The 16,509-nt window shown below is 38.5% G+C and overlaps 1 protein-coding gene across 1 annotated transcript; it reads left to right on the plus strand.

Moving 5' to 3' along the window:
• The first annotated feature begins 11,859 nt into the window (after window positions 1–11,859).
• Window positions 11,860–13,438, plus strand: LOC108914858 (diphthine methyl ester synthase). Its single transcript, XM_018720772.1, has 4 exons — window positions 11,860–12,039; window positions 12,091–12,445; window positions 12,611–12,754; window positions 13,170–13,438. Exons 1-4 carry the CDS (start codon window positions 11,905–11,907, stop codon window positions 13,352–13,354), a joined length of 819 nt encoding a protein of 272 aa, XP_018576288.1. The 5' UTR covers window positions 11,860–11,904; the 3' UTR covers window positions 13,355–13,438.
• The last annotated feature ends 3,071 nt before the right edge of the window (window positions 13,439–16,509 follow it).

Genomic DNA, 16,509 nt, shown 5'->3' on the forward strand with positions numbered 1-16,509 from the left:
TAATCTTCAGTGTATTCGTTTCAAATTTATATAAACATTTTATTTAGATTTCTTTGTTTATTGAATTATCTTACACTGTAAGTGTCGTTAGACCTTGTGAAATCCATCTAGTTATTTAAACTATTACCACCACGCGTTACAATAAAACATTTATTATTATTAACTATTACCATCACTTGGTCATACATAACTCAATAAGTTGTTGCGTCAAAATTAAAACATTATAACAATTTTAATTTTATTATGACAAATTAATTCTTAAAATGCATTTGAACAACCAAAACGCCAACTTCAATTCTTTAAAAAATTTCAGTAAATGTTCAAAAATATTTTCGTTTTGGCAAACGTTAAAAATGAAGATCAGCATAATATTATCGGAATTTATTATATCCGTAACTGCAACTGTGAAAGAGCATGTCAGATGTATTTGTATGGATATCCTGAAAAAAATAGATAGGGATTTATTTGAATTTTGAGCACTCGAGAAGCCCAGTAATAACTATGGACACGGGAATAAAACTCTAATAATGTTTTATTTTAAGGGCCCCATATTCTTTAAATAGTGTTTTCCGCAAAGACAAATAATTTCAAACATTTAATAACTGAATAATCTAAAGCTTATCAAATAATAGGAATGTTATGTCATGCCACCTGAGTATTTTCAAAGACGCCGCAGTAAAACGAATAAACAGGTGCAAAAAACGATCAAACCATCAAGGTTTTAGGTACTGAAATCTACGAAAATACTAACTTTTTTATATACAACTCCACATGTAAATATTCTTATAACATTTACTTGCTTAGTCCTACATATAAAATTGTTTACTTTTATTTATAAATACGTGAAAATAATTCTTAAAATGTGGGGTTAGAATAACAACAAACGCATGTTTTACAAACTTTTTTTTTACTTATTATTTTATTTGAGTAAATTTAAATGGTAACAATGAATAAACAAAACATCAAGGATTTTATTTTTGTGCTTACTTTTGTTCTACACGTTGTACTTTTAAAGATTTCAGTACCTAAAAACGCCAGAAATTTCACTATTTCTCGGTCAGGAATATGGCCACCTTAATGCGTGGTGGTAATGGTTTAAATAACTAGATGGATTTCACAATTCAATAAACAAAGAAATCTAAATAAAAAATTTAGATTCATGAAGGCTTGCAAAAAATGTAATAAAATTTCCAGGGTCGTATTTAAAAAAATGAAGTTGATGATGGTTCTGGAGAGACGAAACGTTACATATAAAAATTGATTATTCTATTCGATAGAGGGCAAAAAGTGGCCATGAGAAAGTGTTCTTATTTTTTTAAATATCCTCAAACAAGGCTGAAATTAAACAAAAACGGATTTACAAAAAATTTCGGATTAAGCCAATTCTAAACAAGTCTAAACATTTTTTTATAGGAAGATTTTTTGTGTTAATTTGATTTACCTTTTTCTAAGTTAAGTAAAAACATAAAATAATAAAAAATTATAATTAACAAAAGCTATAGTAAGTATTTGCTGAGCTATAATTAACACATTTTAATGGTGTAAATCGCACCGTCTAAAAATTTTGTATTTTGTTGGAGGTAGCAGGAGCATAACCCTGAAAAATAATTAATCATTAAACAATTTCTGGGTTGGTTGCGACGTTCTCGGTTTAGGTATCTCGACGTTTCAAAAGATATATCACCCTCTTGTTCAGAAGAATCACTGGAACTGGAGATTAAGTCCTCTGACTAGTATTGTTCATGGTGTTCCAGTACATCTAGTCACTGGACCGTGTCGTTCTATTCCATGGTTTTTGCGGATGAATTGTTTCTAAATTCCAAAAGTTCACTCATAAACTCCTGACTCATAAAAGAAATGCAACTGTCATATTGGAGACAATAGAGTACATAGGTATTCAAAGTACCCGATGTATTAGAAGATTAAGCACAATCCGCACAGTTATTCAAGAACACCACAACTTTATTGTCTTCCAATTAAAGGTTCACACCCTGACCAATAGTGAGTGCAGTTGGATCAGTACAAACTCCTCGCCTTTATAGATATTTTGAAAGATATTTTATAGAGTAATAAATTATTATTATTTAGGGGTTTACATTTCAGGTGTAGAAGAAATCTCGTCTACATAAATGTCACTATTTAAAAAAAAACACAGGAAAACTGACCGCAATTACAATTACTGGCGAAGTGAGGGAATAGAATCAATTTTATGTTATATTTGTTTGTTTGTTTTTAGAGGCAGTAAAGGTCATTTGGAAAACCTTAAATGATAGAGTGATAGTGTAATCAATGGTTCCACCATGGCGAATTAAGCCTCCTTCGTGGAAAATATTTGAAAGGTTAAATTCCTTGTAACAATTGTCAAAGAAGACTTAGTTAATAAAGAAGTTTGTTCATAATTCCTTTCTGTCTATTTTTGATTTACCCTGTTGTGCACCATTCTCATATAAAAAATTGGATTGCTTCAAAACGAAAAAGGTAGAGTCTAACTGACTTCAAGATACATATGTATTTCTTTTAATCTGTTTAATGTTTTTAAAATTATGATTTTGTTATAAATCACTTTAGAAATATTATGATATTCAGTCTTTGCCATCTGCAAAAATGATTTTCAATAAATTTACAATTCTGACAACATTAACAAACAAGCAAATAGTAACATTTAAAAGAAAGTTCCAAGAAATTTCATAATTAACTTGCAGTAGCGTGTTCAAAGAAACATATTTGAACATTGCTGAATTTTTAGTAAAATTTCAACAACTCCGCAAAGAAAAGCTGTAGCAAGATTATTATCGACAAGTTTACAACAAACTTGTCAAAGTAACAATTCCCGGCAAAATTGTTGCAACTTTGTTGCAAATTTCCTACAAACACGCAGTAAAGACTTACAACTTTACATCAGTAGGTATTATTACTACAGAGCCTTCATAAATTATTACAAACCACGTGACCAGTAATTTTGTTTGGAACAGTAATTTTATTTCCTTCAAGGTGGCAATTAAATTTCGGTAAAACTAAAAATTATTAAAACAAGATTACATTGATGTCCTAATTTGTTACTAAATTTTATACAACCAATCAGCAATCCCATCATTTCTAGTGTAGACTTAACGGTTTGTCATTGTTCATTGCAAACGAATCATTATAATATTGGTGACGCTAAGATTTAGAGTTTTTTTATTTAAAAATAAAACGTTACAAATAAAGTACTCGATGTGTTTTATAACAACCAGAGGCCCGATAACGAATCCACGGTCAACAGAATAGCCATGTACTCACATCTTCAATGCTCAAGTAGAACTGCCCTCAGTACCTCACTCTGTACTTCCCTTTACTAGTCAGGTCAAAATTATTCTTAAATGAACCAATCAAATTCGTTATATCCTAGGGATTCCCTTATAAAGTAATTATAAGGTAAATACTATCTATCCTTTGACCGCGGCTACGTTGAGTGACCCGTAAGTCCCTCCAAACCCAAGCTTGCCATCATAAAACTCGGGAATAACATAACCGGCTTAATTCATAAATAACTATTTCTAAGTTTTATGGTCTAGGTACAATTNAAAGGGCCGTGACGAAATATCTCGCGAAGCGAGCTGTGAGCGCTTGGCTCTGTGATACCTCAATGGAGGTCTTCGCCGGGCGAGAATTACCTCGGCGGATGACTCGTGAAGCGCGTAGAAGCTCTATGGCTCTGTACTTCAAAGGAGGTATTCGTCGGAGGTAGGCAGCCTCGACGGGGTCTCGGGAAGCGAGCCTGTGAGCTCCAAAGATTTTGAATTTGTTGTGCAGGATTTCTCACATCAAATACCTACTCGGAAAGACGTTCTAAAAGAATTTTTATTTAGCTTAATACAATATGTGAAAAGTTTGTGACAAATATTGCATGCAAGAATATTTACAAAGTAACATCGTCTGGCGCGGTTTCATACTAGTTGCTCCCGATAATGTACTGCAGAGGCCGCGAGTGGACGTTCACCCGCTTATTGGAAAGTCGTCTCCATAGTTTTGGCGGAGCGTTCTCGTTCTCTCCGCCAAAGTGGAGACATCAAAATCGCCTGCCGCTGTCAGATCTTGTTCCCCTTGCCTCTTTGGATTAATTAGGATATTAGGATGCCAGGGTGGCGGTCGTTGGTGTCGGCATCGCGGTGTCACCCCCATCGGTAGGAATGTTACGATTGGAATAATTTGGATTCTCCAATTTTCGGTAAATTCCTTTTCCAGACCGGGCTACCGAGCACGGCATTAAGTCGCTGGAGTGGTGGGACCCTCGCAAGATGGTCTTTTTGGCACAAAGATGGAAAAATTGAAAATTGTGGTGAAAACATTTCCGTCTTCGTAAAAGGGTTCTACTGTACTTGAATGGGTTAATGCCAGTAATTAGGAGTGTACGTAAGCTACTTTCTCTGTGAAAGAACAATGTTGAAGGCTTAATTCTCTCTAATGCAGAAACCTCGGCAGAAACCAATACTATAATAAAGTAATAAGAAAATCTATATTTCGCTTAAAAGAAGTACATTATATTTATTAATTCTTTTGTAGTTATTATGTTTAACACAAATTTTTACATTAACATAAGCAACACGAACATTTTTATATTTTTTGATATCAAAATTATAAAAAATATAATAAATACAAAAGATAAAGGCGACATGTAGTATATCGCATGAAAGAGGAAATAACAAGCAATTATTTTGTGGACATAGCCTACTTCGATAACATTTTTTTTGCCCGCGTAGAGGGCGCTGCAATTTACAGACGATAGTTCCAAAATCTGTTTATTCCAGGTGAAAGATATCAATTTTACCATGAAATTTTATTAAAATAAGTTTTCTCTATCTCTTAAAATAAAAAAGTTAGACAACCCTAAACTTCCTGTAATTTTCCGGTTTTTTTTATGATTACTCACAAAGTTGGCCATGGATCTCAAATTTGTTTTTATGAACATAAAGGTCTCAAAAAATGGAACAAAAAACATATAAAGATTTTTGACGTGCGTCGTATATTAAGCGAGATACATAGGAGCGGCCCCCTTATAGTAGACAGCCTCTATAAGAATACAGAATGTAAGTATTTCTAACGTACAAAATGCAGGGATAGCTTGACAGTTTATTGTTCACTGTCTATAGTACACATTTATTAATTATTAAAAAAGGATGAACTGCAATGCAACTATGAATACCTGCAATGGAATACCCTTATGGAGAGTATCATACCTACCTACCCTGGAAGCCAATAACGCGATGATTTTTTCTTTTTGCCAACAGCGCTATCTAATGGCTTGCCGACTCATATTATGTCAATTATTTCATTCAGGGATCTGATTTCATCCATTCGTCGCATTCTTTCTACGGAATTTACTTGTCGTCGCCGTCGGTAAAGTAAATTGCATCATATATAAATATCAATATTAATATGATTTATTTATTTATTATAAACATTGGCTGTGTTCCGCGAATGGTCGGACTAGTTCGGTCAGACTTCTCTAGTCGAACAATTCGCTGAAGGGCCTTTAGTAATTTGTCGTAATAACTGTAAGTCCCTTTGGTCAGCGTCCATCGAGTCTACAACATGGGCTCGCCATGGAGACATCGAAGATGGTATTCGAGCCTCACGTTGGACGCCATGTTATAATAAATGTACGTCGCTTTCGGCGGTTTCACGCTCCATGGCACCGGAACGTGGGGGATAGGTGGGGCAGTCGATGCCTTCCCTATAGTTCGAGCCCCACGTTGAGTGCCATGCCGTAATAAACGTGCCTCTCCTTGATCGGTTTCCCGCTTCACGGCGACGAAACGTGGGCATGGGTGGCAGCGGGTGGCACGGAGTTCGAATCCCACGTTGAGCGCCATGTCGCCGCTCTCGGACCCCACCGGATGGTGTTGGTGGGTAACCTCGTCGCACCATATCGTGGTAGATCGTGTTCCCCCTCATGTTCGATAGGTGCGCTCGGAGGGTGTACCGAGTCGGTATCAGAAACCCTCGAAGCAGCGGACCTCAGCGCATAGGGCACTGTGGCTGCGCCGTGCCGCGTACTTCGGAGGGCTACCGATGTCAGCACCTCGGGTTCTCCCCGAAGCATAGAGATGGGATATGTGGGTACGGAGACCATGTTCTCCTCTTTCACTCGAAGTGTCGGGAGATCATTCGCCGGCAAACAAGCATGAGGGCAGTCCGTGTCACCGCTGGCTTCCATTTGTGGGCCTTATTCTCCCTACCTGGGCGACGAGGTCTCGCCTAGGTCAGTCATGGCCACAGTATCACAAACTAATTTGTTTTGTATTGTGAGGTCACTGGGACTCCTAGCACTGGTACTATCGGAGGGTTTCATCTCACCCGGGTCGATGTCAATGTTGAGCGAGCTTTGCTCTAAAGTTTTGAGTAGCACTGAATGAAGGTCTCATGAGGGTTCCTGGAAGCGGGGCTGTTTCAATTTGGTGTACGCTGCTCAAGTAGGTAGCGGTCGTACTATTACTTTGGGGCACCTTGGCCTCGATCGAGAATTCGTCGGGCGAGTGCTGCCTCAAAAGGTTAATATGAACGGGCGGTCTCCGATTTTGGAGACTATGCAAGCGAGCCACGACACTCAACGGAGTGTCCGTATACTGTCGCTGAATGGGGAGGTAGGACTGCCTCGACGAGGTTTAGCCGAGGAAAGTTGCCTCGATTGTACAAAACTCAACGGAGCCTGTATGGGTAGGTCTCAATGGAGCCTATGTGTACCGCTGTCTCTCTTGACGGAGCTGATACGGTCGGGAACAGGGTCTTCGTCTGAGGTGGGTTGCCTCGGAAGGTATGGCAGGTCTCAACGGAGCCTGAATGCACTGCTGTTTTGAAGTACGGGTCTCGACGCAGCCGTTACAATTGGAAACAGGATCTTCGTCGGAGGGGGTCAGCCTCGAAGACGGATGTATCGCGTGAAGCGAGATATGGGAGCGCTTGGCTCTAATTCCTTCTCAGATAGAGGGCTTCGTCGGGCAAAAGGGCCGTGACGAAATATCTCGCGAAGCGAGCTGTGAGCGCTTGGCTCTGTGATACCTCAATGGAGGTCTTCGCCGGGCGAGAATTACCTCGGCGGATGACTCGTGAAGCGCGTAGAAGCTCTATGGCTCTGTACTTCAAAGGAGGTATTCGTCGGAGGTAGGCAGCCTCGACGGGGTCTCGGGAAGCGAGCCTGTGAGCTCCAAAGATTTTGAATTTGTTGTGCAGGATTTCTCACATCAAATACCTACTCGGAAAGACGTTCTAAAAGAACTTTTATTCAGCTTAATACAATATGTGAAAAGTTTGTGACAAATATTGCATGCAAGAATATTTACAAAGTAACATCGTCTGGCGCGGTTTCATACTAGTTGCTCCCGATAATGTACTGCAGAGGCCGCGAGTGGACGTTCACCCGCTTCTTGGAAAGTCGTCTCCATAGTTTTGGCGGAGCGTTCTCGTTCTCTCCGCCAAAGTGGAGACATCAAAATCGCCTGCCGCTGTCAGATCTTGTTCCCCTTGCCTCTTTGGATTAATTAGGATATTAGGATGCCAGGGTGGCGGTCGTTGGTGTCGGCATCGCGGTGTCACCCCCATCGGTAGGAATGTTACGATTGGAATAATTTGGATTCTCCAATTTTCGGTAAATTCCTTTTCCAGACCGGGCTACCGAGCACGGCATTAAGTCGCTGGAGTGGTGGGACCCTCGCAAGATGGTCTTTTTGGCACAAAGATGGAAAAATTGAAAATTGTGGTGAAAACATTTCCGTCTTCGTAAAAGGGTTCTACTGTACTTGAATGGGTTAATGCCAGTAATTAGCAGTGTACGTAGTGTATTTTATGTTTGTCCAAATCGCTCGACTAGTTTGGTTGTAATTACTAAGACACTTCCCTTCCCGCTGGAAAACAGCAAACATAATCCTTATCCCAAAACCCAACAAAGATCACACCTTCCCATCCAACTACCGACCCATTAGCCTACTACCGGCTATGAGCAAAGTGGTAGAAGAAATCATCCTAACCCGTCTAAGAACCCACTCCCAAAAACTGCGAGTCATTCCAAACGAGCAGTTCGCCTTCCGACACAATCACTCCAATGAACTCCAAATCCTTCGCCTTATCAAGCATATCACGGCGGCCTTCAACAGGGGACAGTACACTGGTGCTGTCTTCCTGGACGTCGAAAAGGCCTTCGATACGGTTTGGCATGAAGGCCTACTGATGAAATTGCTCATCAACCAATATCCCATATCCTTTACCAAACTCATAAAATCCTACCTACACCACCGAAAATTCCGCATCCAAATCCAAGACTCCCTTTCCACCACCCGTCCCATGGAGGCCGGTGTCCCCCAGGGCACCGTCCTGTCCCCACACCTATACACCATTTACAACTCCGACATCCCACATCCCCCCAACACCAACATATACTTATACGCCGACGACCTGACAATCACATCCCAATCCGTAGATCCTAGATATTCCGTCTCCCTCCTCCAAAACTCCTTAGACCAACTTGAAACCTGGTGCAACAGGTGGAAAGTCAAAATTAATCCCAACAAAAGTTCGGCTATCCTTTTTACCAAACGAAAAATCCCACAAAACCTCGACAGACTGACACTATCCCAGGAACCTATCTCCTGGAATCGACAAACACGATACCTGGGCGTGACGATGGACCAGCGTCTCACGTGGAAACCGCACATCGTGGAGACGGTGGCGCGAGCGAAGACCACCAGGGCTAGGCTCTATCCCTTACTCAAAGGTGGAAACACCCTCAGTTTAAGGAATAAGCGAACGCTTATCAAGGTGGTACTTCAACCGCAGCTAACCTACGCCTCCACGGCGTGGGGTCACGCGGCAAAAAGCCACTTAAAGTCATTACAGGCTGTGGAAAACATAGCCCTCCGCACGGCCACCGACGCGCCCTGGTACGTAAGAAACACTGACATATTACGAGACTTTACAATACACAAACGCTACACAGACAATAAGACAAAACACGGAGAAACGGTTTGACGTAACCGCTAGACAAGACAATCCCCTCCTCAGGCAGGCCATTGACTACATACCCGACGTGACCGACAAACACAAAAGATCTAGACACAAACTTTTTGACCCTGGGTGACCACCCCAACAACATCCCCCCCCCCCTGCCCGCTAACCTTTTCTGTTTCAGAGACACCCCAGGATCAAGAAACGAAGACAACGACACACACACACTCACACATACACACCTCCCATACCCTCCTCCGAAGCTATCGCCGGAGCGTTTGGCTTAAGATTTGGTGCCGATACCCGCGTGATGGTGCGGAGTCGGTGTTTGATGGTTTCGACGACATCGAGTGCGATGACGGAGATGATACCGTGGTGGAATCATTGGTCGCTTGGTATGAAGACGGCGGCCAGATTCTCGATTCTCTTTTCTGATTTACCTGAAAAGTGAGGCGAAATTGTGTGCTGTCTCGAAGTCTCGCCTTCTTTCGGAGATGACTTCCACAGACACGCCGGAGTGTGCATGACGCTGCCTGGGATGATATAGGGTGTTGAAGAATCCTGGAGGTCGCTCGCAAGTTATAATACGACAAATTGTATTAAAACCTGCCCAACATTCCCAATCAGCTGATTGGGCTGACCAACGAAATATTTGTTCGCTGAACGACTTTGACCAATCCGACCATTAGCTGAACACTGCCATTATTTTGATAAGTACGATAATATTGGTTCATTTACGATAATTTTACGCTGCGGGTACGATAATTGGCTCACAATCTGAAGATTGTGAACAATGACCTGAAACAGAACCGCGCCGCGCCATTATTCCATGGCTAGAAATTGGCCTCAATGATTTGGGATCGAGGGGGATTTTCCCTCTTTATCCTGCCTCATCTCGTGTAGGCCTGGACAGCCTTCGTAGGTGGGCCCCATGCGTCGTGTACCCCGACTGCAAATGCGGCCAGTGTAGGCGCTTTGTGGGACCGCCTTTTTTCCTGGCTGGGCCCCGCCGGCTAGGGCCCTTTCTTCTGGCGCTCTTCTTACTTCGCCGGCGCGTCTGTGTAAAAACCCCGGGGGTGGTGTCATGTTTATGGTTGGGTAGGGTAGTGCGGCTATGCAGCCTGGGATGCGCTTTGCTAAGGTGGCCTTTATGCTAGCGCGGGAAGGGAGAGGTAAGGAGGGTATGGGGGGTGTGTATGTGTGTGTGTGTGTCGGTCTTCGTTTCTTGATCCTGGCGGTCTCTGAAACAGAAAAGGTTAGCGGTCAGGGGGGGGGGATGTCGTTGGGGTGGTCACCCAGGGTCAAAAAGTTGGTGTCTAGAACCGTTGTTTGGTTCAATCCAAGGAAACTACACAACGAGCACGAACTCGATGTAAACAAACGTCTTACCAAATTATAGTAATTTCCATTGATGCACTGAGTGCGCATTCAGTGTATCTCCATCCTGTATTATTTACAGTGATAATAAAAGATGGAAATATACTCGGTGCGCACTCAGTGTGTCAATGGAAATCGCCATTAGAGTGCGCTAGTGTCCTGTAGTGTCCCACACGCCCCGAAATAGTGGAGGGGAGATAAATATTACTCTGAGGCACAGAAGATAAAACAACTTTATCTTCTGTGTCTGAGGTTTGCACTAAAAATCATGTCGTTTTTGTGATGTGTTAAAGATTTTAAAATAAATATTGTATGCTACTTAGAATTAGATAAATAAATCAATAAATAATGAAAATATGTCGGTGTGCAAGGAACACTAGCGGTAAAAACTATAATTTCTACTATTACATTGACAAATTTTGTCAATTTTCTCGTAATTCCGTCGTATGAGTTCGTGCTACTTGTCTAATCTCCCTGATTCAATCCAAGGAGATTGTGTAGTCTCCATGGTTCAATCCAAATATATATATTGGGTTCAATCATTGAATTTATAAGTTACGAATGCTACGTTAACTTGAATTTTAAAAATTATGGTGGATTTTTAAAATCAGCCATTCAGATACTTTAATATCAATCATGAGCGAAAGAATTATACTTCTCTTTCTGTAATCTAGGAAAGGAACGTAGCTACCACAAAACATAAGGCTTTTCGCGAGTGAAGTCGTATGTTGTAGTATGTGTAGTATGAGTGAATATTACGTTTTTGCGAGAATAGTCAGTCATTTAAACTACTATGTGACGTCACAAGTTTAGATCAAATGACTGAACTCTTCACCCTTCAGCTGAATATTCTGTTGGTATATTCAACTAGTATTGTCAGCCGGTAACTTAACCTTTTTCTTTTTGACATTTTGTTTGAATGAGGATAAAAATCGTTCAGCAAAATGATGGATTCTGATACGGCTGTGGAAGTGGTCAGTTTAAATTTAAACTTTAGAGGCACAGATGTTTTAGTAAACGTAGACGTTGAAACAGCAAATATTTTACTTAATGGTAAGATTAATTTTTTATATGGGACATATTTGCGATCCACTTTGCTTCAGGATTATCCTCTTTTTTTTTGGGACCTAGGCCAGAGATAATATTGGTGGAATCATTTGTAATTCAGGTCTTTTTCGTATGAATTACATAAAAAACCGACCTAACCTCTTTCTAGTTTAATTTTTTTATATAAAAAATTTAAAAACATATATGGGGAGCCTTGAAGCCATATGTCAAAGTCGTCGAAGTACATATGACAGGCTGCACCACTGAATAGTGAATATATACATTTTCGCGATCTGTTCAGGTTAGACAAGTTTAGAAATAAGATTAAAAAGAGATAGAAACAGTAACTACAAGTCAGACGTATTCACCAATATTCACTCGCGAAAAAAAGCCTATATAAATACAGCTACTGTTGTCAGCTTAGATAATTTATCTTTTTCTATGGTTGTCAGTCGTCATATTAACCTAACTTTCAAATTTAAACAAACTGATCAATTTTAGAAAATGTTTTTTATTATCGGCTTAGGTTTAGGTGATTGTAAAGACATATCAGTAAAAGGGTTAGAAATTGTCAAACGTTGTGAAAAGGTTTATTTGGAGGCGTACACATCTATATTAACGTGTGGTGCTGAAACCTTAGTAAATAATAATGTACAGTAATCGTTTAAAATAATAAAATAGCAATTTTAGGAAGAATTCTATGGACGCAAATTAATAATTGCAGACAGAGATTTAGTTGAACAAGGCGCTGATGATATTTTGGCAGGGTCGAAAAACAGTGATGTGGCCCTATTAGTTGTAGGTGATCCTTTTGGAGCTACAACACATACTGACTTAGTTTTACGTGCTAAAGAAAAGGGCATTGAAGTGCAAGTTGTTCACAATGCATCAATTTTAAATGCAATTGGATGTTGTGGACTGCAATTATATAGTTTTGGTGAAACTGTATCAATTCCTTATTGGACAGAAACCTGGCAACCTGATAGCTTTTTCCCAAAAATTTATAACAATTATAGAAATAAATTACATACGTTATGTTTATTAGGTAAGGTTATTGTTTCAAAAAGGAAAATAAGAATAATATGCTTGGTTTATTAAAGAAAGTTTAAATGCAATTTAACTAAAAGGAGTTTGGTTACTAAGGTATCAGACATCTAATTAGTTAAATCAAGTTCAGATATCTTTTGATAAACATACCCTTATCTTACAGATATAAAAGTCAAAGAACCCACATTAGAGAGTTTAACGAAAAAGAAAAAAGAGTATATGCCACCTAAATTTATGTCAGTCAGTGAAGCTTCTCAACAATTAATTGAGATTATAAAAAACCTTCAAGAAAAGGGAGATACTTTAGGTAAGAATATTAAGAAAATATGTACTTTTTATTGCTACTTTTAATTCAATTTTGTATCAACTTTGTATGCATATAGTCACAATACCTTCATAAATGACTTCATTGACTTCCTTCATATGTAATGCAACATAATTTTAACAAGAATTATAAACTATAGTAGAATGACATGCTTGAATACTCGGTAGCGCTTTTCATTAACATAATTAACACAAATACATTTACATTATAAGTTCACTTAATTTTTGCTTTTATTTTATATTACAATCTTCAATTTTTTCTTTAAAAAGAAATACATGCATGTGTCCAGATTTTTTCATAATAATTCATATTGTGGTTTATAGTTCACCATTTCAATAATTTTCCTTTTATAAATCAATTTCTGAATAAAACACTGACAACTTCTACACATTTGTAGAAATTACAGAAGACAGCTTGTGTGTAGGTTTAGCAAGAGTTGGATCACAAAATCAACAAATAGCGGCATGCTCCTTAAAACAAATGGCCAAATTGGATTTGGGCGGACCATTACATTCACTAATAATTGCTGGACCACATCTTCATCCCTTGGAAACTGAATATTTACAACAGTTCAAGGTTTAACAAAATATGAACAATATGAATAATGTCTTTATAATTGTATTCAAATAATCTAAAAGCATTTAAAATATATCTTTTGCAAACTTTTCTTCTCTCTAGGATTTCAACTTCATCATAAAATGAAAATAAGTTAAAAAAATATTTTTTCATTTTAATAAAATATTTTTGTAACAAATGCAAAAATGTGCTTTATGCAACTCAACAGAGCAAGTAGCATTTTAACCGCAAGAGTACCTACATAAAATAGTTTAACAGCAAGGGTAGGTAAAATACTTTAATTTTTTTATTGTTACTTATTTATAAATCTTATTTTTATTTTTCATTTGAATTAATATTAATTTTACCGAAATAATGGCTGGTATACATTTCTGAATTTGGTAACTTCAAAAATTCATCAATTATTTTGGGGAATATTATACAAGTTATTAATTCCTTCAGATTGAAAGGTACACTTTTTCTGTTGATAGTTGATAAAGAACTTCTAGGAAAGCACGTTTTTAGGATGCAAATCGATGTATTTTCTGATAATATCCAAAATATCTATGCTCCATTTTGTAGGCCCATTTGTGATGGGCAACCATTAGGTTGAAAATAAAGTACCATGGTTTTTTGGGTTATTACACGTTGGCTTATGTACCTGGTCACCGTCAATTACAGATTTACATTGCATTTCCTTAGCTTTAGCTAGGAATCTTTAACTGTGCTTATCTACTTTAGTAAACCTCTACACTCACTCTACTGTTAATTTCATTTCTTTGTTCTGTAGAACCTTCTGTAACTGGTCACGTTCAATATGCTTCCAAATGTACCACACCTTATGACTGCATAAGCTTCATCATGACTGAGGAGTGGTTCCGTCTGTAGAACCAACAAGAACTGAAATCAACAAAAGGCAGACCTAAGGTTTCTGATAGCGGGTTGCACCCTCAGTTCCTAACCCGAGAACAATAAGTTCAGGTCAAAAATTTAAAGCTAAGTCTAATAGCAGTTTTACAGAATTAACGAAATTCATTAATTAAGTAATGAAGAAATTGATGAATTTATTGACCACCTGGTCTATATACACATCACAACAACATGCATGGAAGCCTTAACTGCTATGTTGAAAATAAATTTGTATCTTTTCATTTATCTGCATTCCCATCAAAAACTTACTTTCAGGATGATGTCGCCACTCTTCTCAATCGTAATTGGTCACTTTTACTAATAACCAGATAAGAAGATATGGACATGACTGCCTTCCAGTCTCTTTTTAACCGTTATAGTTATTTATTTGTGAGGGTATTTGAAATAAAAAGATTATGAAGGTGTTGTTTTCAGAAATAATGCTGAATTATTAAAATGACTAAACTAGAGAAAGTATTGCCAAAATCACCAGATGAGATACAAAATCAGAATATGAAAAAGTGTTGAAAATATGTGTTAAGGGTGAACATCTGAGTAAACATTGGAAAAAATAGGTGAATTTTAGGAATTAGGTATTATAAATATATATCGACTGGGAGCACTGGCCGGCATAAAAAATGTCTCTCGCTCGCACAGTCTGTGGTTCTCAAGATTACATGCAGTTGGTTGATCTGAAAAAATTTTTTAAAGTATAATGTATGATTTTTTTTTAATTTTTTCATGAAATGGCAACCGATTGAACATTACATTCATTTCTCAACCTTAAGTTCTGATCTTTCTGGGTTGATATAAAAAAATAATTAAGTGAAAAAAAATTCTACGTTCCGAAGTAGAAAACCTGCATGAAAATATTGTGTCAAATTTTGGAATCAATCAATAGAATCATTTTCCGAATATTTTGAGAACCGTCTTTGAATAGTATCTATAATGGTATGTTTTGAGATTTTGTTTGGCAAAGAATTGACGTGCTTGAGAACTTGGTTGCTTGTCAGCTTCTCGGTAAATCGCCCATACACGATATTCTTCCTATTCCAAACTTGAAGAATTTTTTTTTGGATGTCGACTTTTGTAAAAAATTCATAGTAATTACATATACATAGTAATATCATATTAGAAAAATTCTCTTTTACTTTACTGTTAATCTGATTCCTGGACCATAGAGTAGGCCCTCTGTAACACTGGGCGTCTTCTGCAGCGAACTGTGACTTCTTTCGTAGAATCTTCCCTTCACGGATCGTGTTGTGAGGATTGACTAAGGCAGTACACATGCGTTCCACATCTTCGATCTCACAATGCTGATCAGCGTTTCTTCCTACCTTTTCCGTTATCCATTTCACTTTATTAATTTTCACAACACGATATAAATGCTGTCCACTGCTGCAAACTGATGACAGAATGACACTCTAACTAGACGAACTATAAGAATTCACAAAGGTCCAACCCCTCAATACCTCCTAGACCTATACAAAAGAGTCAGCCATTAGACAGCATTCCGGTAAATTGCACATAATTTCTACTACATATTGGAAAAATTTGAAAAAAAATTTTCTACTTGAATATTCCCCCTTACTAAAACCATTTGAGGGTTACTTTGGGTGTGCAGCAAAATAAAACTCTCTCAAAGGTAAATAAAATGGTGTTTTTTTTTAAACAAAAGTGCCATGAAAAGAAATGTTGTGGGGGCGAGCGTTTGTTGGGAGTCTTTGGAATCTTTCGCAGGTATATGTCTAGTCCCTGATGTCAATCTGTCGTAGCCCTTTTCCAGGAACCATAGTGTGTGCCGCATTGCAGATTCGTCTATTCGTTGTCATTTGCAACTATTAGAATGGTCCGGCATCAGGCTGGTGCAGTGGCGGCTCGTGAAGGAGAACTCTGGGACTACGCCCCCCCCCCCAGGTATTTTCAAACTATAAACTTAAAATAATGTATTTATTTAAATCAATAAGAAATCTAAATAGCATGCTTCAATATATCTTGGATGTTAGGATGGTTGCATAAAGTGAATGTACTCCGTGAACGTAGCTCAGATTAATGCCATCTGCCATCTATGATCGTACTAAAGAGTTATGTTTGACCGCGCGCGCAATCCCCACTCCATCGTCGCGGACCGTGAAATCTGAGTCCATCCTGCAAGCATATTTTTACATATGATTGGACAAATTGGTACGAATGGCACGTGGGTGGGATAGGCGACGATAGGCTCGCGAGCTTTGTTTTGGGACTCCATGAGGCAGTAACCCGTATCACTGAAA

Source organism: Anoplophora glabripennis, unplaced genomic scaffold, assembly GCF_000390285.2.
Source record: "Anoplophora glabripennis isolate ALB-LARVAE unplaced genomic scaffold, Agla_2.0 scaffold233, whole genome shotgun sequence".
Lineage (NCBI taxonomy): Eukaryota > Metazoa > Arthropoda > Insecta > Coleoptera > Cerambycidae > Anoplophora > Anoplophora glabripennis.